Consider the following 27,705-nt stretch of genomic DNA (forward strand, 5'->3'; position numbering starts at 1 on the left):
TAGACGTTTCTCAATTTTTTTTAAACCGTCAGAAAAATAAGTTTTCGGAAGGTCCTCAAAATAAGCATTTGTCCGATCGATGACTTCTTCATTTGAAAAAAAACGTTGTCCACTTAGCCATTTTTTTAAGTTTGGGAAAAGGAAAAAGTCACTGGGGGCTAAATCTGGCGAATACGGTGAGTGGTCGACCAATTCGAACTTCAATTCTTCAATTTTAGCCATTGATCGTAAACATGTGTGAACACGGGCATTGTCCTGATGAAAGAGGATTTTTTTCCTGTTTAAATGAGGCCGTTTTTCTTCAATTTTGTTTTTTAGCTGGTCCAATAAAGATGCATAATAATCCCCTGTTATTGTTTTTCCTTTTTCCAAATAGTCAACGAAAATAATTTCACGTGCATCCCAAAATACAGTAGCCATAACCTTACCAGCTGATTTTACGGTTTTCGCCTTCTTTGGACATGGTTTGCCTTCGCAATCCACTGCTTTGACTGTTCTTTCGTCTCGGGAGTATAGTGGTGTATCCATGTTTCATCTACAGTCACAAAGCGACGAAAAAATTCATCCGGATTGCGTTGCATGAGCGACAACAGGGCTTTAGAGGCCACCACCCTATTGCGTTTATTGTCGACTGTGAGCAAACGCGGCACCCATCTTGCAGAAATATTTTTCATGCCCAATTTGTCATGTAAAATAGAAATGACACTACCTTTTGAGATCCCTGTAACCTCAATTATCTCACTCAACTTTAATCTTCGGTCACTTAACACCATATCGTGGATTTTATTGATCATTTCTGGTGTAGTCACCTCTACAGGACGTCCTGAGCGTGGTTCATCCTTTGTTGATGTACGACCACGTTTAAATTTATTTAACCAGTTATGAATAGTTGCAAGTGAAGGAGCAGATATGCCGTGAACTAAATCTAACTCATTTTTTATTTCCTTTGCTGTTAACCCTTTTATATTAAAATGTTTAATAACAGCTCTAAACTCAATTTTCTCCATTTTCCATTTTTCCATTTTCGTTTTTTTTTTTAATGTACGAGAAACACACAACAACCCGACCAATCTGATTGAAACTTCGCAGCATACTGAATCGGTAGTGCCGCTGCATGAAAACAAACCGCTTACAGTACTAGTCACGCCACCTGTCGGCTTTTCTAAGGACTTATTGACCCACCCTCGTAATTCGAAAAACTAGTAAATTATACATTAATATTTAGCTGCCTGGCACTAATTTTTATATCAAAAATCTGTACATTTTATAATATAGATATACCTATAATAAAATGAATAACATATAATGTAATTGAGAAAATAATGTTTATTAATTGAATGTAGATTTTAATAATTAGGTAAGTACATAATATTATCATGTGGCTGCTTTTTGCAGAACGAATATGACATTTTTGTATGACAGCAGCTTGGTTGCTCTATGCAAATCAAAAATGTCATATTCTGCGATTTGCAAAATCTTTAAAACGCATTTATATGAGATTTTTGTATGATAGCAGCTTGGCTGATTTATGCAGAACATAAAACAAACGTGTGAGATTATGGACCGCAACCTATTATTACATATATTTTATGGTCATATTTATTATTAAAATTTAGTTTATTAAGTTTTCTAAGCATCACTTAAGAGATTTTTGACTAATTCATAGTTTTAATATTTTTTATATCTATTTTAAAAAACATCAATTTTTATAAAAAATATAAATGTGTATAACTTGAAATCCTTTTTATTTATATCAAATCAAGCTTCAATATTGGGACCATACATAAATAAAATTATTAAAAAAAATCTGGTTTTTAAAAGTTATAGATAAACCATTATACGTTATGTGAAATTGCATAATATTATAATATAGTAAACGCGAAAAAGAGGCAATGAACCGAGGGAAGTGGCGCAAACTTATGCTTGCCCTTTGCCCCAATGCTGGGTCGTGACAGGGTGAAAGAAAAAAGAAGATGAAACTATTTTGTCTGTTGATTTTGACTACATAAGTTTACTTATTTATATTGTTGGTTGTGAGAGCCACATTTATTGTTGTTGATATTGATAGATTGGTATTGTAGATAGATAGGTACTGATGAAATTTTAGTATCTACGAATAATATTTAGCCAATTTTTTACACATGTTGGATTTAAACGTAGTACAGTAAAAACGAAATAATGATGCGGTTCGTCGATTGTATATGTACGTATACGTACGTATACCACATTATTGTTTCGTTTTTACTGTACGTACCTATATATTTTTATTAACCAAATGTATCAAAAGAAAATATCTATTTTGTCTAAATGAAACATTTTTTTTGTAATTCATTATAATTGTACAAAATGACTGTGGTATTAAATGCATTCGTAGTACCTATCATGAGTTTTGTGGGTGCTCTATCTACATTAAATTGGACCAATTCGCACAACAAAAATTATCTAAAGAAACTCCCTCTAAAATGTTACTCGAGATAAAATAGTAATTTTTTAACAATTTACAAAAAGATTTGTAGCATTGTATTATATAGGTACAAGCTTACTGTTGTGATGTTCATGGGTGCTCTATTATTTTACCAATGAGTCAAAAAATCAATCTCATGAATCGAGAACATTGTAACAATTTGATAAGAGGTAATATTAAGATTTAAAATAGGTAGTAGATATTATAATATATTGTGTTAAGTATTACTGAATATTACTAAATAAGATATAGAAGTATTTTCATGATTCGTCTACTTGAGACTCTTGTATTATCATGTCTTGTGTCCCCTCAGTCCCCTGTAACGATACACATAAACAAAAAATAAATAATTACAAGATAAAAAGAACTTTTTATATACCACGTTATTAAATTTCCTGTTGAATAAACTTGACAATACTATGTATTAATAAATGTAGAATACTGAAATGTCATTTTGACATTTCATATTGATTTCCATAGTAATGAACGTATATATTGATGATTTAGTTGCTAGGACCCACTTAGCAACCAATAATAGTGAGTAGTAAATATTACTTTTAACGATTTTTTTCCAAAACATACGAAACAGAATTAACTGAAAATGAATTCAATTCTGCTTAAAGATGGCCAAAAGTATTAAAAGAATGCATTGTCGTCGTGTTAGCAGAGAAAAAAGTAGTACCCATAGTGCGAAAACATCTTCTTGGCTACGTGTTAAAACTGTGAACTAACATGCTCCGCTCATTTTTAACAGCACTTCCATTATAAACTAACAAGCTCCTCCCATTTAGTAAACAACAGCCCCTAAAAGCGTAGCCAAGAAGATGTTTTCGCACAGTACATATGAATGAACGACGAAAAAAAAAAAATTAATAATATTATATCAGTGCACAAATTACTACAAAAGAAAAATAGCAATGTAACCTCCAGAACCCCGATATTTTAAGGGGCATCGGTTTCAATTCAGGATTCTTAACACTCCCGTGGCCGCTCTTGTAGCGGTGATTAAATTAACAGTGACCCTTTGCCAGCCAAATGCATCGGAAATCTGAAACCAGACATGTGGGCTATAATCTAAGCATGTGGGTCTATTCTATACTTATCGATCACTAAAGTGATAAATATTATCAAACTTAGGATAGGTTTGTATCAAAATATTAGCACTTATTGTAACAATTGCATTACGTTGATTTTTATTGTTGCACTAAGTGATATATTTTAACAGCATCTATCTTGCTGCTGTTAAAATGTAGCACTTATTGCAACAATAAAAACCAGCTTATTGTAATTGTTACAATAAGTGCTAATACTTTCATACAAACCTACCCTAAGTTTGATACTATTTATCACTTTAGCGGTCGATAAGTATAGAATAGACCCGTGGAGGTGAGTTGGAAATACTGTCACCAGTTTGTATACTCGAGTCTCGATTGGAACTACCCATACTCAGTATGTGTTGCCCAATAAATTTGTTCCAAAAAACTTGCGATGATATCGCCAGTTGGTAGACTTTCAACACTATTGACTTTAAGGCCCCGTCCAGCATACGTCTGGTCATACGCGTCTGGTGGAGCGTTGAGCGGCGCGCGCAACTCAAACGTATACCTAACCGTATAAATGTATAACCAAAAAAAGACATTGTCTACGAACATTTTCACACACGGTTATACGTTTGAGTTGCGCACTCCGCTCAACGCTCCGCCGATCGCGCGTACGCTGGACGAGCGCTAAATGCGCAAAAACGAAATAGCACTTTCATATATTTATATTTAAATTTATTAGTCTCTTGCATTCGAATTTATGAACAATAGGTCATAAATTTTGTGTCGCAGCATAGTGGTGGGATGACGCACAGACTTGTTAAGACCGCTTAAAACATGTTTAAAATTAAAAAAAAAACTGTTATTCATTTTTGTTAACAAGCTATTATCTATAACCGAACAGAAAAACGACTAATAAATTTAAAATGTGTTTACAATTTTATAATAAATGGGATATTTCGAAAAGCCGACTCTATTGATTCTATTGAAGCCGATATTTCAAATACTAGTTGTTTTTCGTTCCAGTTGAGTATGAGACTTATGTCGCATACGCACGCCAAACGCTCTATATCATAGACTATAGATACATCCTCTGTATAGTATTCCAAATACTAGTAAGTATTTTGGACAAGTTTCGATACTAAGTATTTTTTTTACACTGGTAGTAAGTATACTTAGTCTTCAAAATCGACCAGTTCTCCCACCTCTAAACCAGACACATTCGTCGAAATTCAATGCGGCAGTGTTACATTATCCACGTCAATGAATACATAATATAAAAATATATTGATTCTTATATATGTTGATAATTCTGGTTCGATATAATATTTTATATGTATTAAGTATTATTTTTGAATATTGTAATAAAATTAAGTATGCACATGAATTATTATAAAAATCGGCCTCAACACTATAATAACCATTATAATAATTATACCTACTGTTAAGTAGAATTTACACTAGGCCACATACAACCTACGATCCATTAACACTGTTATCCAACCTATGTGGATAACAGGCACAGCTAGCTCAGGGTATTGGGTTTTCGCACTATCTCTCTGGTGAATTCCAATCCTTTACGGAAAGGACCCTCGGAACCAATAATTGGTATCCGATGGATGTGTTTGTCATACCGTTGCAGCGGTTAACTGCGAGTATTGATAAATTAAACTCGAAATGGACGCCAACGAATTTTCTCTGAAAGAAAAGAACGTAAAAGAAGATAATATGGGGTACAATTAAATTAAATGAAACACCGTGATAATTTAACCGCACTGCATTTAATGTAAAATTATAATTAAAAGTCAACGGTACTATATCGTAATAACAAATAATTACGAAAATACATAATGGCGATGCAACGCCGAAGGGAACTCACCACCGTTCACACACGATGGTATTTTAATACATAAACTAATAATTACGTTAGACAAAAGACGCGCTACCGTCTGCAAACTATGATATTTATGCAATAAATCCTCAGCAATTTAACCTAGTAAGTTTAAACAAAATATCCACATGTGAGTGAGTGTCACCACCTACCTGTAGGTAGGTGTCTTCGCTTAATAAATTAGGTAGTAATAAGCCGACATGTAAACCTGATCTCTAACTATACGGCTTAGTAAAACGCCTAAAACGCTTCCTTGTCTAATCATATATAATTGTTTGTCTGTTCACAGGTTTTGTATTACCCGTTCGGTATGTAAACATATCGAACGGGGCATCGATAGCTACGAACAAGGTAATATAGTATGCAAGAATGATGAATGTAAATTGCCTTGTTCCATAAGATAAAACCTGTGATTATGTAATATAAAATGTTAGATATAAGTTTATTATGTAATTGTATATTAGTATAAATGGGCCAGAATGATTGTCAAAATAAAGAGACGAATGCAGTAGCGAGAGGTTATAATAAGATGTATAATATGTCTTGTGGGGCACACTAATCGAATAATATTTCAATCCGTAAACTTGTTAATAATAAACTAATAATTATAGAATCAATGTATAACATGGCAACACCAGCCAACGCGCGGGTATGTGTGCGCGTCGGTGTAAGTGTGTGAGAATGCTGCGAATGGCCATACTTAAAATTATAACATGGCAACACCAGCCAACGCGTGGGTATGTGTGCGCGTCGGTGTTAGTAAAAAAAACTAATAACTTCATTAGAGCCTTTTGAATTTAATTTTTATGAAATATTGTTCGATTTTTGTGTTCAGAATTAGTATATTTATCGTCTGTAATATAAAGCATGAGGAAATTCGCATATTTAAAATGAAAATAAATTATGGTAACAACCGGCGTGGGCTTCGCCAATTTCTGATCAAATGGATTAAAAACACGACCTTTATGCAGCTGTGCGGTGTAAAAACAGCGGCTAAAAATAAGGCAATGCGGGGAAAATATCGCCGATCGATATACTCTTGCACATTGGCACCGAATTTCCTTTGCGAGAGGTAGTATCTTGCTATTTTTTGGAAATAGTAAAATATTATTTCATATTACTATATAAGACGTAGTTTTAAGACCAAATTGTTATTATTATAAATGTAAAATTGTTAAAGGTAAAGGCAACAGACAGGTTTACGTCGTAAAATCACAAATATTTATGTGAGGGTCGATGGATGACAATTACCGGGCCTATTATTATGTCAATAGGTACCTAGTAAGTAGTTGTAAATGCTTGTAATTTAAACGCTAATAGAATCGTGTGTTTACTCCTGGCATAAGACAAAAACCGCGAGTTTATGCCGAAGATAGCTATTTAAATGCTCTAGATAAATTCATATAAAATCCATAGAATTAGATAGACGATATTTTATAACGTTAATATATCCATCCACGTGCACAGAATATATTATCTCTTGATACTTGGTCCTTCTGACAATCCAGTAAATTCTTATTAAATAAACAAGAGGTAACATGTAGTACGAGCTAACGATAATAGTAGAATCTTAGGTCACCCCTTCTCATTATCTCTTTGGACCAATTAGAATAAGGGATGCTGCTATAAAAGAGGACGCATCCGAGAGATTTTTATCAGTCTACCGGATCATCCCTCGGGAACAACATCTTCTCTACTAGCAGCCTCTCTTCAACCAGTCTCATCAGTCTCGCCGCGCATCTCTTCGCATACTCTAGACGCTGAAGTACTACCCGGTGGAAAAATTTCATCCCGTTTACTTACGGGTGAGATTAACTTCTCGCGTATTCACCCGCAGTAAACGTGTCTGTCGCCTCACCTGCATCGTACGAATATTGTACCAGAAATAAAAACGGAACGTGTACATTGGAAAAAGAAAATAAACAGAGTTAAAGCACACTCTCCAGAGAAAAGAAATATCGTCTTTATTTTTATTAATAACCCCTCACCGACTGAGCTAAAATACATCAACGAATTGCGCAGTGGCGTATCGTTGAGGGGGTGTTGTTATGAGGCTATAATTAAAACAAACAACTTAAACAAATTAATAATAAAAATTAAAACGTATTTACACGCCGCGTGGCGGCTGCCACACGGAGTCGCTGTTATTAAAATTATTAATTAATTAATTATTAGTTAATTAAAATTATTAATTAGGCCGTTGGTGACGTCTGCAACGTAACAATACCCCATCAGTCGGGAGAAATTGACGCCGCAAGAGTCAATTTGTTTGTGACCACAGCATTCCTTGGGTCTTCTCATGGCAGACTGTCTCCTCTTGAATAAAGGAAGGGAGTCTCGTTAGCTTGGAAGAGGGTCCCTCAGTGGCGCAGGACAACCAACTGGGTTCGGTGGAAGTTTGATCCGGGTGAAAGGTGGTGGCGGGGCGAAGCAGTCGATCCGCTGATCCAAGAGTCTTCTGAATGCTTTTCTGGATGAGACTGCCTTGGCGCTCCTTGATCCCTTCTTGCCTCCTCAGTAGACCTTGTGTTAAAACATTTTCTTTTTTGAATTTGCATTTGAACTTAACCTATTTATATATAATTAAATAAAGCTAACATGACCATTCAGGTACATGCTTGGATCTGAGAGTTCTCAAAAATGAGGTACTCACACAATATTGAGCATACAAGAAACTTATTGCGCATCCTCGAACAATGAGGGTTTACCAACACCTAAATACAATATTGCTTAATTATGCTAATGTCACCTTGCGCTGGCCTTGTATGTGAACCCCTATTACTGAGTCTAAATGAATAATGTTTTTCTTTTAAAACAAGAAATTATCAATATTGTTAAGCAAAAATATAGCTTTACAATACCTGGGATATAATTCTCCCAAACATCTCCAAGAAATTTAGTCGATCGAACGACCAAATTGTTTCAGATGGCAGTCAATAGGATTTATGTTCGCGCATCAATCTGACTGCCTGAAAATGTCATCCTACATCGGACGATAGAAATCCTCTCAGGCGAAAGTGTCGCCTCCAACAAAATATATTGTTATTGAACTATAAAAGTTCGTGCCCACGCACTAAATTGATCATTTGAGAGCATTGGCTCCCCGTCTTAGACTTTTATGCCTAAGCAAGCTACATCAAATCATTCTCGTTTGCTCGTGGAGCAACCTTTCCTTGGTATTGCGGCATGGGCGAAGCCCAAGCTTACCTTAAATTTTAATATTGAATACTGAAATATGCAAGGTGTTGTTAACTCATCATGCTTTTTTACTGTTGCCCCTAAGCAATAACAGTAAGAGGGGTTTGTTCTAGAGAAACACATGAAATATGATGCAGCTGGAGACGGCGGTCGCGGGCGACTCTCCCAAACCTTTCGCTGCAAGAAAACTACAATACAATAAAATCCTATTGCCACGTAGGCTTAAATATTTTATACCTGAAAAGATACCTCCGATTAATCGCGCGGAAGCTTTATATTGTTATTTTAATTGCATGACTCTATACCCTATGAACTGCAATCAGCGTTGTATGGTGGGGACTCCGACAGCAGCCAAGGCTCTTTCTTCGAGACTACGCTACTCTTGTGTGATGTGTGTGCTTACATGCTAGTTTTATAAATTACTCCGCCCCAAACGCTGCAAAGTCCCTCCAGACAAGCTGAGAGTTTTTCATGCGTACGCTTATAACTAAAATGATCTTAGGCATAAAGCCCACCAAAAAAGCGCTCGCTGCGCTCACTACTGAGTAGGCCCCCTACCACCCGCGCATTACCCTTCACCTATGTAATAAGGGGCCCAAGAAGGACAAAATAATTATTATTATCAGCGTCTCTCATAACAAAGCAATAAAAATATTATATTATTTCTCGGGGCTTGTAATTAATATTCACGATGACATCATTCTACCAGCGAAATATTGGACACGCAGCAAACTAAACAATGGGTTCACTGTTATTAAATAATGGCTTCTCGCCCGTCTATCGACGACGCTTCCAGAAGCGTAATTTTGCTTGTCGTGTTCAATGAATGGACTACGTTGTATTTTCGTTAATTCGTGCCGCTGAGAAGCCACACAACGATGAATCATGGGGCACGCGGACACAATGCGTCGTCAAATCCAGTGTGCGCTGGCGTATTTGATTACGTTGTATTTTCGATGATTTACGCGCCACTTGTGAAATTTTGCGCGAGTGCCCCACTCGCTGCGTTAAGTGAGTTTTACGCCTTATGCTAATGCGCAAGGGTTGCGCACCACCTGTGAAATGTAACATGACATTACCAAGAATTTAAACAGAGATTGGTCAGGTTTGCCACTGACGCGAGCCTCCTTCAGACTTGCATCTGAATTTAGGATAAAATTTTGCGATGTGTCGATTGACATCATCTTATTGCCCGATCTTTATGCCAAGCTGTTTTCTGAAATAAATGACGCTACATGCCTCCAGAAAATACAGGTTAGGCACCCCTGCTTGTTCAAGTTTCATTGAACCAAACTCTATTTACTATGCTATGTTAGAGATTGCATCTGGGACCACTACTCAGAGCTGCTGGTACGAAACCCCTCAAGATACCACAATAAACGAGTACTTGATGGTCTCAATCACTACAAAAAAAAGAAACACGACAAAATTCAGACCTAAGCGCAGGACACTGCTTCTCCCAACTGGGTCGTCTGTCAATCGTATGCATGAACCAAAGTTCAACGCCATGCATACGATTAGAAAATTACCAAGCATGATTCATAAGCATGAATCCCAATTCGTTGGCTTTCCCACAACTGCAATTCTATTAGCTTTATTGTGTTTAAAATAAAATAAACATCTAACTTGTGGTCATCTCCACTCACAAACCAGACTCCACCAGAGTTCTTGGCCAATGCAAGGCACTTCACTCTGCGTGAGTCAATAGATAATCAACGTATCTATCCATCCACTTTGAACTGGATGTATCATCTGACACGCACAACTGAGAGACTGTATGTCGCCGTCAGTGGCTATGTAAGATGTGTCACAAAGTAGCAACAGTTTTAGGTTTCTTATAAGGAAGAAACGGATATTATTTTTTCAGAAATAACTGAAAACATCATTGTGAAGGTCCACACATAAGCTCACCGCTTACAATAACTAGGTAACATTACGATTCAAAACACTTAACTCTATTGGGCTCGTGCACCACCGCTTCGGATTGCAGTGTGCTGAAGTCACCAGGATGTGGAGCCTACAAATGCGGCTGCCATGCCGATGGTCACTCGCAGACAAACTCCTGTTGACTTCGACAGCAACTGCACTCCGCACGACGTCCCAGCATCAGACAACACGTACAATAGAATACAGTGACTGAAACTTAAAACAATTTTATGTATACAAAGACAGTAGATGAACCTGCTTTACAACAATGTAGGTGATAAATCTATCACGATTCCACATGAATCGAAATCAATAGATTGTGTTCTTGTATTTGACAATTATTTAATCAAACATATTCTTCTATATTACAAATAGATCAATGCATCTTGCATTTACTAGCTTTGGCAAATATTAACTAATTGACATGTGACAAAATACTTTCACAGTGAAAGATTTCAATATAACATTTAATTATTTGACTGCTTATTAATATAACATAAAGCTTAATTTTAACAGTGTGGTGCACTAGAAAGGCAGCACAAGTTAACCCAATGTAATCTTAAATAAATTACACATTTTAGTCTAACATGATATTATATCACATTGATTATCACAGAAATGTAATGTTTGTACTTACAAAAATATGTACTAACATGTCGAAGTTTGCGTATGTCAGTGTGACACAGAGCGCAAAAGGAAACGCTGGATGATATAATCATCTAGCATATGTGATAATCACATATCACGTATCACCCCTTCAGTCGTCAAAAGATAAGCAGAAAAAGCGCTTATCTCACAGGAACTCCTGTGTAAGGAATACATTTATCGTGCCTTTACAAATCAGAAATCAGCTGCTAATTGTGGCTGCGATGCCGATTTGCAAAGACAAGACACAAGACAACGGTACAAACAAAGTATACCGGTCAATGGTGTATAAATGAAGCAATCGATGGTAGGAAAGAAAATCAAATCAGTGTTCGCGCACTATGATTATGAAAAGACACCACGATTACTCTGTTATAACTCGCAGACTTTCCTGTATAAGGAACACATCCGTCAGATTGGAAAATCATACCAACCATGGACGTAAACAGCTGAATGCAGAAGCAATCTTGCATCCGCTGTCCACATGGAATCATGGAGTCGTGCCAACACATTGTTCTCACAGTAATGAGGTATTCCACATTTATGGAACATACATGCTAAGGAGGAAGTAAGATAAAAATAAATGCCTCCTTGACCGTAACTGAACGTCCAAGGATTCATGTCAAGGGAGTGGAAATAATCAGTAAGTTGACTTAATATTATTAGAAATCTATACTTAAGGGGACGCTCTACAGAATTGCCCTTGAGAATTGAAAATATGATTTTTTTACATGTGGTCCGGAATTGTTGCTCTACTGGTAATATGCAAAGGTCGCCGACAATGCTTTGGTCTAAAGTAATAATAATGATCTCTTATTTAATTTAAATCATAACACTGTCAAAGTGTATAAAATATGGGGTGACCAAAAAATGATATCTTCTAATATACGTAAATGTTACTAAATTCAATTTGTTAATCAGCTGTTTGGTGGAAAACATTGCAACCAATATGATGGATAGCCACGATATAAACTTAATAATAATATATTAATAACGTTTTAACCTGAAATTGTCCGAGAGGATGTTGAAATACATATCTACCTACATCTTTATTTCATGTGCTATCCAAAAAACATTATTAATGAATAGTATTTATTTTGAATATGTAAGACCTATTACATAACTATTTAAAAAAAAAATGGGTACATATTGTTTAATTCTAATGCATATTTAAAAAAAAAATTAATATAGTGATGTCTGTTTATTATAAAAGAAAGTGACTTTTTATTAAAAGAAATGAAAATATAATTAATTATATTTTCATTTCTTTTAAAATGGAATTCTACCAAGTAAATGCTAACTCAATTAATGACTTTTTATTACTTACCCGATTAGTTTAATTAATTTAGTCTGACACTTTTACAAACAAGTAACGCAACTTTACTTTTAGTTGGTAGGTACAATAATTATTAATTAATAAAAGCCAATGCAAGAAATAATTTATACTCATAAAAAATGGTCACCCATAGATTTTTTTTATTCAAAGCTAGCGATCGCAGAGAACAAGACAAAAAAAACTGCCGACTTTATCGAATCAATCACCCAGGGCTGTCGAAGACGTCTTACTTGTTTTTATGATAAATTGTTTTTAATTGTGTGCAATTTGGCGGGAAAATATAATATATACAGTTGCTTACCATTCGGTTATCCCATGAGCTGGGTTTTGTTTACTCTTTTGCTGACATCCTACAGTTTTATCTGATATTATAAAAGTCACACAGTACAACAGTGTTTAAATCTAATATGTAATTGCACCGGTTTAATTAAAAACTATAACGAAATTAACATTTTAATGATTTACAGATTTTCCTATGTTATATCAACTTAATAGCAATTTTAATGAGACCAGTGGGTCTATTCTATACTTATCGAACACTAAATTGATAAATAGTATCAAACTAAGGGTAGGTTTGTATCAAAATATTAGCACTTATTGTAACAATTACACGAAGCCGGTTTTTATTGTTGCAATAAGTGCAATATTTTAACAGCAGCAAGATAGGTGCTGTTAAAATATAGCACTTATTGCAACAATAAAAACCGGCTTCGTGTAATTGTTACAATAAGTGCTAATATTTTGATACAAACCTACCCTAAGTTTGATAATATTTTTCACTTTATCACTTTAGCGGTCGATAAGCATAGAATAGACCCACAGATACATATTACGATATATCCAAAATACACATCATCAGATAATGTGTGAAATATTTTGATAAGCAAAAAAATAAGAACAATACAAAAATAACATAACATAATCAGCTAGTCTTTTCATAATTATTTTAGATGAATGTTGTATGCCGTTTGACGCTTGGAAGTATGTAATTATTCCATCTGTACAGTAAGCTATTTTTAACTTTAAATTTTTTGACAGCCCTGTATTCGTTCGGCGGGCTTCAGGTTACGTCGCATACATGTTATGTTTGAAGGGAATAATAATAATGATATTCGTTCGACCGAGAATTGTAATTAATAATTATTGCGTTTCTTAAAATAAATCCCCGATGGTTAGAGGTTTTTGAGGTTAGACTGAATTAAAATGACGTCCTTTCAACGCTGAGGTTTATTTCTGACTAAACTATGAATGACCTTGTTCCTGTTCAGCTGAGTCTTAAGGATTGACAAACACAAAGTCCTTAAATAGTAGATAATATGAACGGGCGTAGACCTAAGTCTTAACAAATTACAAGAATCCTCTTAGCATGTTAAACGGTATCCTGATGCGAATTGAAATGCAATCAGGGAAGCTACTGAATGACTCACACTGAAAGGTCATGTAAGCCTTTATACTTTTGTAGGTTAAGAGAACTGTGCGGCCATTCTAAAATTGACCGCCAGACTAATAAGTCTTCAACTAGAGACGTAGTTAAACTCGGCGTCTCAAATTGAACGTATAACGCCTCTTGGAATTGTACCCAAGTGCTAACCTCCCTTTTATAAAACGAAACCACCCGAGCGCTCCATCTTTCTAAGATCTTAAAAAGTAAACTAACATGTTGGAAAACGGAAGATCTCGAATCTCCAATAACTCAATTCGTGTGAAAAAGTCGTGAACAGACGTTACTGGAAAATCTTAAATTGAAAGAGCTTAACATCTTATAAATGTAACGCTTGCTAGGTCACCACAATAATAGTTAAATGAACAAACCACAGAACTAGCTGGTGAGCAATCAACATCTCATATCCTAACACTCAAGATTTATTGCTAGCTCAGCGCTCGGAATGGAGAGGAACGCCCCGGAGCGCCGTTCCTGTTCGTGGGATTTCCGAGGATGGCGTTCCTGTTCGTTAAAAATTCGAAAATGTTTGTGAAATTTTATGTTGTGTAGTGTATAATAAATACATGCATTTATCAATTAATAACACAGTTTCGAAGATGAATACAAAAGTAAATAGCTGCGTATGATAATAATATAAGAGAATGGAGGTAGATTAATATAACAAAAAAATAATCAACCCAATTAAATTTTCATTGAATGCCATTTATTCGAGATAAAAATATGTTATTATTGTTATTAACACAAATTATGTTATTATTGTATGTTTGACGTATGTACCTTCCCACATTTATTTTCAAACAGGCGATACCAGTTTCACCATTACGACATTTTCAACTGAAAGTTGATCCGTTGAAAATGTTATAACAATGAAATCGTTTATAGGGAAAAATATCAAATCATGGAAATGATAACAATGGTATTGTTAATTTTATTATTATGACATAATAACAAGAAATGAGAACAAAATATATCAAGAAACAAGTTATAAAAAATACATGATTGACAATATAGGCAGTGACGTCCCGTAGAGATAGGCAGACCAAACGTTGCTTAGGAGCAGCACATTATAGAAGAAATACGAATATTATGGTTTTGAGAGTATTATTATAGTTTTTATAATATAACTCTCTTATATTTATTATAGTTTGTCTAAACAATATATTCTTCGCTGCACCGTACAACTGTACAAGTAAACATCAACAAATAATATGTAATTAAATTTTCACGTTTTGATCATATTGCTTTGCTTAAGACGTCTGAGATTAAACAATAAAATATGAGTTATTGAATTGCAATACAATAATTTGGTATATTTGAAGCCACTTTTAATAAAAATATTTTTTAACTGAAAATTGATCCATTGAAAATGTTTTAATAACAAAACCAGTATCAGTTTATTGGCGAAAATATGATTTCAGCATGAAAATGATAACAATTCTATTTCAATTCATTTAAATATTATATAATCACAACAAGAAATGACCATACAATCACATAAAGTCTGAACAATAAAGCTCAACGCCCAGCCATGTTTGCTGAATATTATACAAGTATATGCGCCTACAGCTGCATCAACAGACGAGGATAGCGAAGAATTTTTCAAGGAGCTAAGAAGCACAATCCAAGAAATACCCAAAAGAGAGATCACCGTTGTTCAAGGTGATATGAACGCCAAAGTCGGTAATACCATGAACGACAATCATCTCAGAGAGTTTATCGGTAAATTTGGATATGGCAATCGCAACGCAAGAGGGGAAGATTTTTTGCAGTCCTGCGTAGAGCAGGATCTTGCAATCATGAATACATGGTTCCAACATCACCCTAGGAGATTATATACATGGATCTCACCTGGTGATCGCTATAGAAACCAGATTGATTTCATAACAATAAATAAAAGATGGCGATCATCAGTGTTTAATGTACAAACCTACCCAGGTGCAGACTGCGGTAGCGATCACCAACTTCTTGTTGCCAATATGAGACTAAAATTGAAAAAGACTAAACGATGTGAGAATAATCGACCGTTTATATTTAACGATACAACGACATCGCAATTTAGCGAGGAGGTGAATCGTAAAATGGCATCACTATACGTAAACCCCAGCGACAATGTCGAAACAACATGGAATAAGTTGAAGGAAGCCACCTTATGCGCGATGGAGGAAGTCCAGAAACTCAATAACAGTAAGAAACATCCGAAACGTCGCAAGATCTGGATATCTGATGAAACATGGTAGGCCATACAAACAAGAGGTGATCTTAGAAATAAGGGACTTAATTCAACTATACAACATGCAAGGTACTCTGAACAAAACAGAGTTGTTCAGCGACTCTGTCGGCGGGACAAGAATCTTTTCCTCAGAAATAAGTGTGAAGACATCGAAACCCATGCTGTCAGAGTAGAAACTCGCGATCTTTTCCAAAAAGTGAAAGAAATCACAGGAGATTTCAAGAAAATGAACTGGGCTATCGAGGAAGAGGACGGCACACTACTTATGGAGTTGGATAGGGTCACGGCAAGGTGGAAAACATATTGTGAAGCCCTATACAGGGATACAGAAGAGGATGATGAGGTGGTTGACGTACGTATCGATGAGCAAGAGCCTGAAATACTTTTTAGTGAAGTGATAGAGGCGATAAAGAGACTAAAAACCCACAAGTCACCAGGTGGCGATGGCATAGCTGCAGAAGCCTTAAAAAAGGTCAATGATGACGGAAAAAGAATCATACATCAATTATGCAACATGATCTGGAAAAGTGGTGTATGGCCCAAGGACTGGACAGAGTCAATTTTGATCCCCCTGCACAAAAAAGGTTCCTCACGTAAATGTGAAAACTATCGAACAATCTCACTTATTCCACATGCAAGCAAGATCTTATTACATATAATCAGCAGACGTCTGAAGCATTTCATCGACCGACAAATACCCAAGGAACAAGCAGGTTTTGTTATGGGGAAGGGAACTCGAGAGCAAATTTTGAACATCAGACAACTAATTGAAAAATGCAGAGTTTAATACCCCTATGATGTTATGCTTTATTGACTACCAGAAGGCTGATAATAAGATGAAACTGTATGTGGAAGGTACTTCTGGAAATGGGAGTTCTATCACACCTTACCTGTCTCATCAAAAACTTATATAACAATAGCCACACAAAGGTGAGAGTTAATAGTGCATTTTCTGAGAGTTTCCGAACCGAGAAGGGAGTTCGTCAGGGATGTGTTTTATCTCCCCAGTTATTAAACATATATGGAGAGCATCTAATGCGAAGAGCCCTAGATCATTGGCAAGGCGGAATAACAATTGGTGGCCAGAAAATAAATAACTTAAGATTCGCAGATGATACCACACTAATCGCTGCTGATGAAAAAGAACTCACAGAGCTGCTACACCGGGTAGAGGAAGAGAGTCGCAAATACGGCCTCCTTACTAATAGGAATAAGACCAAGTTAATGGTTGTTGATCGGGCCAACCTTCTACCAACACCAAGTACACTCCAAAACCTCGAAACAGTCGACGAGTTTGTATATCTTGGATCGACCATCAGTGGAAAGGGCGGATGCGAAGCGGAAATAAGAAGGCGCACACAAATTGCAAAAAATGCGATGACACGCCTTACCACTATATGGAAGGATCGGGGAATTTCGATTGCCACAAAAATGATGCTTGTGCAAACATTAGTGTTCTCGATATTCCTATACGGAGTCGAGTCGTGGACCCTGAAGGCAAGAGAGAGGAAGGGAATTGATGCCTTTGAGATGTGGTGTTGGCGCCGAATGCTTCGCATTTCTCGGACGGAGCACAGGACGAACCAGTCAATCATCCAGAGACTGAAGTTAAAAGAACGGCTCCGGACGATATGTCTGAGAAGAATTCTGCAGTTTTTTGGACATATTGTCAGGCGCGGACCGGACAACCTGGAGAGACTGGTAGTTTTGGGTAGCCTCCAGGGAAGGCGAAGCAGAGGAAGAGCGTCTGCGCGATGGAGCGACCAGGTGAAGGAGCTGACTGGGGGCACCATCCATTCTGCCCTGAGAGAAGCGGAAGATCGAGAAGGATGGAAAGTCTTGGTCGCTTAACAGTTTCGCTGCCTAGTATATACTATAGAATTGACGCCATGTGCCAATCCACGAAAACGTAAAAATTAGGTCAAGGTAGATGAAAACAATATTTTTTTTGTAGATAAACATGTCAATACGGCAGTAAAATATAATGTTACCGAGGAGCACTGCTCATGAACTTGAACCGTATTTGTTATAAATAAGTTATGTTATTACAAGTCGTAAATTATAACATTTTTCACAGTAATTAACATTGAAAACATTCAAGGGGGTTTTGTGAATGAAGGCCCTTGTAAAATGCTAGAAAATATTATTATGTTACGCAATTTATTTTATGGATTTTTTTATGGCCTGAGATAACGAAATTTATCAGTCCCTAATTGATTTTATAAGATTTGGTGTTCACCATGTTATGAAAAGTATCAAATTTCAAAGCAAACCACTTGAGTAACACTAATGTGAATACCAATTAATATTTTCTTTGCACAGTGGCGTGCTTGACTAAAAAACTTTTTATCTTTATAAAATCATACTGAAAAATATTCTAAATAACCTAATGCTGCCACTGCCGAACATGTGATAAGTGATAATGATAAGTGGTATGTAGGTAGGACCTTATAAAACACAGTGCCTAAAAATGTCTATAAAAAAACAAATTAAAAACCAACTAGCGAAAAATATCGGTAACGTATTCATCTACGATGCCAGCTAAGAAATAAATCACTCAATGGTAGTGCCAGTGAAAATATGACAATTTCGTGATTACTATACAGGCGGCTCCGATCGGATACGGCGGCACCGACTATGAGTGGTGACGCGGCTCCGATTGGAGCCGGAGGCAGCGAAGATGTTAAAGGATGGCGAAATTTAAATGTGGTCACGATCCTCAGCCATAAGTGCACGACCAAGAAGAAGAAGATATATATTTTGATTAATAATTATTGTTCGCATAATTATCAGCCAAAATTAATTCGATAATATGTATTTCAATATTATGTAGAATTTAATATTAATTAAGTGCTTACAATATATATTCATTTTGTAACAACTATGTAAAGGTATGAATGCATTTATATATATTTCTTTATAATATTAATTGGATATTTGTATGCAATCTTATAATCACCACTAAAGAAGCCACCGCATCTTTTATTAATCGACAAAGTCCATTTCTTGTTGTGATGAAATGTTTTCTATCAAAATGATTGGAACAAACTACACATTCATCTGATGGTGTCCAACATGGATCGCATCTTAATACTCTAAGTATATATTGCTATAAACTCCATTTTCTTCTGTTTTAATACAAGCATTTCTGCTGCAATTTGAGTAGGTGTGAAATGCATTTATATATATTTCTTTATAATATTAATTGGATATTTGTATGCAATCTTATAATCACCACTAAAGAAGCCACCGCATCTTTTATTAATCGACAAAGTCCATTTCTTGTTGTGATGAAATGTTTTCTATCAAAATGATTGGAACAAACTACACATTCATCTGATGGTGTCCAACATGGATCGCATCTTAATACTCTAAGTATATATTGCTATAAACTCCATTTTCTTCTGTTTTAATACAAGCATTTCTGCTGCAATTTGAGTAGGTGTGAGCTCTCGTGGTTGAGGGCCCACTGACTCCGCTGTTTGGTCATTACCATTATAATATGCCAACCGTTTAGGGGCTAGACGTGAAGGTGGAGCTGCAGGGGTGGTAGTAGTGGTGGTGGACAGAATTGTTAGCGGTGCGATTGGTATTGGGGTCGCCTCTGCATATGACGTTGATGGCCTCATTGATGTGGACGGCATTACTGGTGTTAATGTCGCAGCCATACCTGCCATCAGCGTTGTCACAGATGTTGACGGCATAATTGGTGACGTTGCAGCCAAGCCTGCCGTCAGCGTTGTCGCAGACGTTGACGGCATTACTGGTGAGTATGTTGCCGACGTAATCACCTGGAAAGGATACAGATTAGAATCAGAAGAGAGCATTATATTTTAATTTCTTATTATTTTGTCCACATTAAAAATGACAAAAATTGTTTCCTTTTATTCACCAATACCGGGATCTAGTATTCTATTAATATACAGCATGGTCGGAATACCCACAGCATAATAATTATTATCCATTATAAAAATAAGATTGAAAATAGATACTTTTCTATAAATTTTAAAATAAATAACGGCATACTATTATCCTTTCCATGAATTATGAAGAGTTTAATTAGCTGTGGTATACCTAAATCACTTAGGTAAGAAAGTAGATTTACCTGAGTTCATTTAAATCATATCAGCAGATTATAATCCATTCCCAAGATTGGGTTTCCCAAAAAAAAAGGAAATTTTATATTCCAAGAAAAAGATTACGAGTTTATTCAAGCATGCTTTTTTTTTTTTTTTTTCTTCGACCATGTCCGATTCTAATAGGATCATATGGGCCTCCACAGAGCAGAGTGTTGTATTAACAAATTTTGTTTTTTACGAGAAATGGATGTCAGCCACTTGCTCAACCTATTAGGTCCATACCCTGACTCACACACAAATTGAAAAACAATATGTGTACTTGCCAGACCCAGGATTCGAACCTGAGACCCACGGCGTGATAATTCAGCGCTTAAGCCACGTGGCCACCGTCGGTGTTGCAAGCATGCTTTTACCTGAGTGATAATAACAGATAAGTAAAAACATGTAGGTAATGAAATCTATACCAAATTATTTATAATACCTTGACTTATGTTATGGTACCACTATATATTTTATGTATTGTATTTGAATACGCGTAAACTGACTAAAGTCAAACAAAGACTAATAAAGAATGAAGTAGCACATAGCAGTTAGCAGGTTTGAACTCACATTGGTTAATATCGCAGAATTAAAATAATGTGAACTTACAATACTCCCTCTTTTTATTCCGTTACTAGGGAGACCTGACGATACGGTCATCGTCAACATCTCCGCCACCCTCTGTTGCACTGCGGTTAACTCCACATTACACGGTGGACCGCCCCCAGTTTGCTTCCGCCACAGCAGTATTTTCGACTGCTTATTTTTTACAGCTTGCCGTAAATCATGCCACGTCTGTAAAACAATAATGACATATTAGGAAACTGCCTCATATGATGGTATGGCAGTGGCGAAGGGTGGAGGGTGGAGGTAAGCTGTTAAGATCCGACATAAATAGTGTACACTAACCTTTGTCAGTCCAATGTATTTTTGTTTTCATTGATTTAAGACTACAGTGTGTGGATGTGGTGTAACTTTTTAAAATTCAACTAAACTCCCCAAGCTATAGTAGACAAGTCAACTAAACTCCCCAAGCTATAGTAGACAAGTCAACTAAACTCCCCAAGCTATAGTAGACAAGTCAACTAAACTCCCCAAGCTATAGTAGACAAGTCAACTAAACTCCCCAAGCTATAGTGGATAAGTCAACAAAATATTCGTTGGTCTATTAGATATCTAAAATTATGCCATCAATTATGGTTTGATTTGGGCGGGGTTTAATTGAATTTTAAAAACTAACCTGCACCGCCTGTAAATTGTGTTCTTAGTTCAATGAAAATAATTAAGTATGACTGAAAAAGTTGAGTATCCACCCCTTGCCATTCTGGTATGGTTATTAAATATAGGTATCTCACAATAGTATTTGAACGAATTCCCTCATCTCTGAGGGTGTATTCATATGATTATAATAAAATTAATTAATGTGTATATAAATACCTTCCGCCAGCCGCTTCCATCTTTTTTAGCACCCACCCGGGAATTCAATTTATGACTAATGGCCGTCCACAGCCGCATCGCATCCGTTGTGGTAAAATATGGCGTGAAACGGCTACTCACAAGCCGTGGATTTTCTGTAAAATATATATAACATAATAATAGAACAGGTTATGTATGCATATTGAGAAATTCTCAAAAAGAATTCATATCCATAATAGATATTATGGAAATGTGGTAAATAGTATATAAGATAATGGACAAAGCCATGACAGTTGAATGTGATGTTTATGATAACAATATGATTCAGACCATTACAAGATAATTGTCAGTATTCAATGAACTTTTGTTGATATCAAATATTTGGCACTATCCACTTACTGATTAATAAATCAATCAGGAGATGCCGCTGTTTTTCGCTGAATTTCATTATTCTAGAAAAATAAAAACAACGATTGGGCTGTATTTCAAGACAATCGCTAGGTAGGTACTATTATATGAAAGAAATGAATTATTAAAGTTAAAAATAACTTTAATTTTGTGGTATAAGGTCACTGAATCAGGCCACGAGGGGAATAATTAATATTATAATGAAATGGTATACGATTATTTAACACGTAAACATTACAACGAAGAAGCAAAAGAAATATAAATATAACATGCACATTAAATGAAACAAATTTAGAGTTCAAATAAAATAGATATGACTTATTCATACAGTACAGATAAATATTAAATCACTTACTGTTTGTATTCCGGTTGGATTGAGGGTATTAACAGTCCTTCTTTCTTCACTGGAAGTCAAGAAACGATTGAATGTTCGGTTGCAAGCACCCTCCATAATATTTATGTTTATAGTCGCGTTTGACAGTAGACAGTACACAGTACCATAGACATCAAACTTATCAAAAACTGACCATAAAGAAAAATATTTTTCTGATTTTGGTAGAAAGAATACTTGATCCAAATAAACCATTTATTTACCTGGATCACCCAATGTTAAAACTCCAACTTTTTTTGGATGCATTTGTTTGTGCATCGTTAGTGCACGTTTGTGCACGATTTTTTTTCGTTTGTGCACCTATAATAACCGAAAAATTCCAATTTCAAATTGGGTGTTCCAGCTAAACGTTGGGTCACCCAATGTTAAAACTCCAACTTTTTTTGAGTGCATTTGTTTGTGCATCGTTAGTGCACGTTTGTGAACGCATTTTTTTCGTGTGTGCACGCACATTAAGGGGGTTATTCGCATTTTAATTTGGGTGACCCAGCTAAATGCTGGATACTTGTGTCACTAAACTTAGATTGTTTTAAAAATTTAAATTATAAACTCTTGTGCGTCGGTAGTAAACGTTAGTGCCTTTTTACCTATATTGAGCGCGCTATTTGATTTTTAAGTTTGTATGCAAACCTGACTGCGTGAGTTAAAAAATAAATTTTTTAGTGAATTCTCTTGTCGCATAACTAGTGGAAATTTTTACTTACTTTTAATTTTTTTTCTCATTTAGTTCGTGAGATATTTGATATGAAATATTTGATGAACATTAACTAGAACCACCCAACAAACTTTTTTAACTTTTTATTAGGTCAATAATTTGTCTATTATTGGGTTACGTTTGTGCACATGCTTTTATTGTTTTCAAGATTACATCGTGAGAGATATTATTTTTTTTAATTTAGCGACTTGATACTTGAACCAATAAATTTGCCTTAATTTTTTTTTGTTAAATACATACGATTATGTGTATTTATTTAAACTTTTTTCACGTTTTTTCAAATTTTTATCTCTTATATTAAGCTAGAAATTTGATTTTGAATGGCCGTCAAGTTTTAACACCAAAAATTTTTTTTTCACATTTTTTTAAATGCATTCCTTTGAGTAATTTAATTACATGATTTTTCATGAAGTATTTATTGTTTTTTCATTTGAATTACGCGAAAAATTCGCATTTTTCCATTTTTACTAAGTACCCCGTCAAAATATCCCGAACAAAAACAACCGCATCCGTATGAATGGTCCGGTCAAAAGAGTTTCGTAACAGCCAACACGGCCCCTACCTACCTGTTTTCCATTTATGTACTAATCCAAGATTATCAACATCTTCGTGCTTCAATTTGGAAAGCACCTGTATATATTTTTATTGGTGCGTCGTCAAAATATCCTTTGCGAAGCCATTCGCAACAGTCATAGCTCTCACCAAAAACTGTTTTCACCACTCCAATGTCACAATATAATAATATTATATTATTTATCTTACAAATTATTGATGGCTTTCACTATATTATCTTTAGACCTCGTGCGTTCATAAATGTTTCGTTGTGCAATAATTTATGACGAGCAAGCTTTATATCCAACGCTAGTTACTTTAAAAATCTCTTTTTATTAATTTTAAGTACGTTTAATAATAAGACAACCAATAAACAAATTATAAGTAGTTATTATCCACCTTATCGTTTCGAATGACAGCGAATAATGAAAGGAGTTTTACCTACCATTAAAACTCTTATTATTCTTGTTGACTCTGAAGTCCCTTGAGATGTTGATCGTATTTTTGCCTTGTGTTCTTCTGCGCTGGTCCTTTTTTACCCCCTTTTCTTCTCGATTATTTACCTCTCTGGTTGTTCATCTTGTTTTTTACCGGCTGGCAGGACTGACGCTTGTATCGTGGCGTGCTTTGTCTTTGGTATTCAATTTGATATGTCTCACGGAAACCAGGTAGGTGTTCTCTGGACTTCAGAGTCACCAAGAATAAAGCCTCCCCCAAACCAAAGCGAATATTCGCAGCGAATTCGCAACGCCCTCGCTATCGCTGTCGCTACCGCTTGGATTTGATGCGAATTTCGCGTTTGGCCCCACACCAAAGCGTCAGCGACGCAGCCATAGACTAAATAATTTTATTTACGCGCCAGATTTAAAATTGTAAATATTATTAATATTTTACGCCAATTATTCTATAATTTTTATGAATTAAATATAAAAAATACACGTACACTATAGCGCTTTCAGAATTGCTACAACTTTTACCCACTTTGCGTAAAGTGTATTTTAATTATCTGAAACAAGGTGGCAGCATTGGATGCAGCCATAGACTAAATACATATACGAATGTCAAAGTGACAGTTGTGTGTTGACAAAATGTACACGTCTTCTGAATGCTTATTACACGCTGAAGATATAATGAGATGGCGTGCGACAAATTACATCGACATTTAATATAACCTTACTTTATAACAGGGCAAGATTGCCATGGCTCATATGTAAGATAGATTTACTCAGTTTCATAACTGCACATATTATAAATAAGCATTTACCATGAAGGGTTAACAGGATTTGAAGGTAATATGCTATTGAAATAACATGTCTCCGTTATTTGAATTGTAGGTTTTGACTATTTTGCGTTTCTACGCAGAGGGAGCGTACCAAAAACGGGTAGGCCAAGTCTTCTGCGCAATGAGCCAGGCATCAGTAAGCAGATGCATAGGAAACGTGTCCGATGCTATAACAGCAGTGCTTAGTAATACTTACATACAGTCGCCATACAGCGCTGACAGTCTTTAGTGTTGTGTTGATACCCTCTGATCAATTTATACAATATTACAATGTACATGTCATGTAACTAGAGTAACTGCGCATAGACACAACAAGTAAATTACCTACTCAATAAGAATTTAACGGGAATATTATTTTGTGTCGGTAAAAATATTTTTTAATTTCAGACTTCAAGAAAGGGCAGGTTTCCCGAAAATCATTGGGTGCATTAACTGCACCCATGTGCGAATATACCCGTCATACTTGGAGACTTTCAAAAATGAGCGCAGAAAATTTTCTGTAAATGTGAAATTCGTAATAAAATCTATGTTGTTTCTGATACATTCATATTCATTACGTATAATATCATAACATGACATTTATTTTTATGCAGGTATCTGACATGTCTGACATGGACATTCTGGCAGTGAGTTGCAGATTTCCTTTGAGTGTTTATGACCAATTCATATTTAGTGGATCGTTGGTAAAAACTGAAATGAAACATCTACAGAACGACAAGAATTGGGAATTTTGTTTTATAAGGGAAGTATGTTAAACTTTACTTTACTATGGCAGTACCAGTAACAAATATTTTTGTTTGGTTTATATTCATCCGTATTTTGTATAGGTACTTCAAAGGAATCAAAATTTTGCATAGGTATGAATATGATATTTAATGAAACAGTTTTTTAATTATTTAAATCCTGATTTCTAATATTTTTACAACTTTCAGTCGAAAACATATTCAAATTAACAGACTGTGTATATTGAAATCATTCTAGTGCCACCATAGGCCAGCCAGACTCACTACACGGCTGCCCGCTGTTTGACCAGGGATGTGATTGAGTGTTTTTGGATAATGGACCACACCAGATCGCATAGCTACAGCAACAAGTGCAAGACCAACCGTGGCTATACATACAGTATACATGTATATATTAAATATAATTTATGTATATTTATTTATGGCTTATACACCGAAACAAAATATGTCACTTAACTGTACTTGAATATTTTTGCAGGATCATTCAATAAAAAATACTTGGTTTAGGTTAAGAAAGTTTTAATAATCATTTTTGCACAGAATACAAGAAAAATATTTATATAATTATTAGAATTACAATGAGCTTTAAAAGTAACACGATATTGTAATAAAATGGACAAATATGAAAAAAAATAACAATAAATTGTATATAGATAGGTAGACAGGGTTCAGATTCTGCCAGTGCAGGCGACTCATTTAGGTGTCAGTATTGTTACTTTCAAATGACAATAACACCGTTCCAATGTGATTCGGTCGTGCCAGAAGACTCTGTCCTTCCTCTATTTAGTAACCGGGCATTTTACAACTTTAAATGAAAATTAAGTGGGTATATAGATAGTATATTTTTTCTAGTATAATATTATTTAATTAGGTGACTTTTTATTTCTTTATTACTTGAAATGGTGTTTATATGGTAGATGGATTATAATGGTTTTGAAATATAGTTATTTTTGTTAATTCTACTTTAACTGAGTCATTTACCTTGACAGCTGTTTCGGCACATAAACTCATTTTCGGAACATTCAACAATAATTTGTGATTATAAAAGAGCTACAGGTCACGTAGCAAATTAAATACGCTTAGTTAAATAAGAAATACGTACCAAATATTTTACAAAATACACCACATACATCCATCGAATATGGTATATAAAATACAGATTCAAGTATCAAATAATTCTTGGATAAATAGATGTTTATGTAAGTATATGTTTTTTTAAATACTTACATGATACTGTGTTGTATAACATTTAAATTTATATTTTTGATTTTGATTTACATACTTAAATGTACCTACATAAATTTGTAATGTACAGTAGGTACTTAATTACATTTTTAACATTAGGAAATTACCATTATTCGATTCTATCCACCCGCTATGTCTATAATCACCCCAACGCTGGATAGAAAGAGACATCACACAAAATTGGCTGTTTGATAATAAATGGTAGTTGAAAAATATTTTAGAGTATGATTATGTCCATAGAAACAGGTTTTAAGTCATTCATATTTGTCCGAATAATGTGTAGCAGAAAAATAGAAATTTTAAAAAGGGTCTATTCAGTATTCACCCCATTCTACGGCAAACATTTTTCTTAATAAAAATAGGTACATCAATAGAGGAATCATAAAATGGACCTTGGCCCTCGCCCACGCCTTATTCATCCTTGTATATTATATTATGACACTTAATGTTTTGGAAAATTCATTAACATTGTGCACAAATGCCACTTTTGTTGATTGACACTTCACTTAGTTGATCTCTTTGTTCACGTGAAGTACAATAAAAGTATGTAGCAGCGAAGAACTAGAGACCGAAAATAGTAGAAGGAGCTAGAAGAGGCTTTCATCTAGCAGTGGAATGACCCCGACTGATGTTTATGATGAAATATTATTTTATTCCTGTT

At 35.2% G+C, this 27,705-nt stretch overlaps 1 protein-coding gene and 1 long non-coding RNA gene across 5 annotated transcripts; one reads left to right on the forward strand and one right to left on the reverse strand.

Moving 5' to 3' along the window:
* Positions 1-1,729: 1,729 nt before the first annotated feature.
* LOC147063151 (uncharacterized) lies at positions 1,730-22,609 on the reverse strand. 4 transcript variants are annotated; one of them, XR_015072137.1, is made up of 7 exons: positions 22,472-22,602; positions 21,730-21,863; positions 20,902-21,087; positions 19,845-19,965; positions 7,623-10,735; positions 3,389-3,512; positions 1,730-2,781 (listed from the first exon to the last, which is right to left on the reverse strand). XR_015072137.1 is itself a non-coding variant. In XM_085959884.1 (6 exons), exons 2-6 carry the CDS (start codon positions 22,154-22,156, stop codon positions 10,638-10,640), a joined length of 765 nt encoding a protein of 254 aa, XP_085816010.1. In that variant the 5' UTR covers positions 22,157-22,160; positions 22,472-22,609; the 3' UTR covers positions 7,944-10,637. The 4 variants fall into 4 exon arrangements, 3 of the variants coding, with proteins under 3 accessions (XP_085816010.1, XP_085816012.1, XP_085816011.1); XM_085959884.1 differs by lacking the exons at positions 1,730-2,781; positions 3,389-3,512 and adding an exon at positions 22,108-22,160 and having other exon boundaries at positions 7,944-10,735; positions 19,668-19,965; positions 22,472-22,609; XM_085959886.1 differs by lacking the exons at positions 1,730-2,781; positions 3,389-3,512 and adding an exon at positions 22,108-22,160 and having other exon boundaries at positions 7,944-10,735; positions 22,472-22,604.
* A 2,236-nt stretch (positions 22,610-24,845) lies between these two features.
* On the forward strand, positions 24,846-26,891 carry LOC147063152 (uncharacterized). Its single transcript, XR_015072141.1, has 3 exons — positions 24,846-25,063; positions 25,650-25,802; positions 26,038-26,891. It is a non-coding gene; the product is annotated as an uncharacterized LOC147063152 (long non-coding RNA).
* Positions 26,892-27,705: the final 814 nt, after the last annotated feature.

The sequence above is a fragment of the Rhyacophila brunnea genome, unplaced genomic scaffold, assembly GCF_057557595.1.
Source record: "Rhyacophila brunnea isolate RB1 unplaced genomic scaffold, BYU_Rbru_1.0 scaffold_9, whole genome shotgun sequence".
Lineage (NCBI taxonomy): Eukaryota > Metazoa > Arthropoda > Insecta > Trichoptera > Rhyacophilidae > Rhyacophila > Rhyacophila brunnea.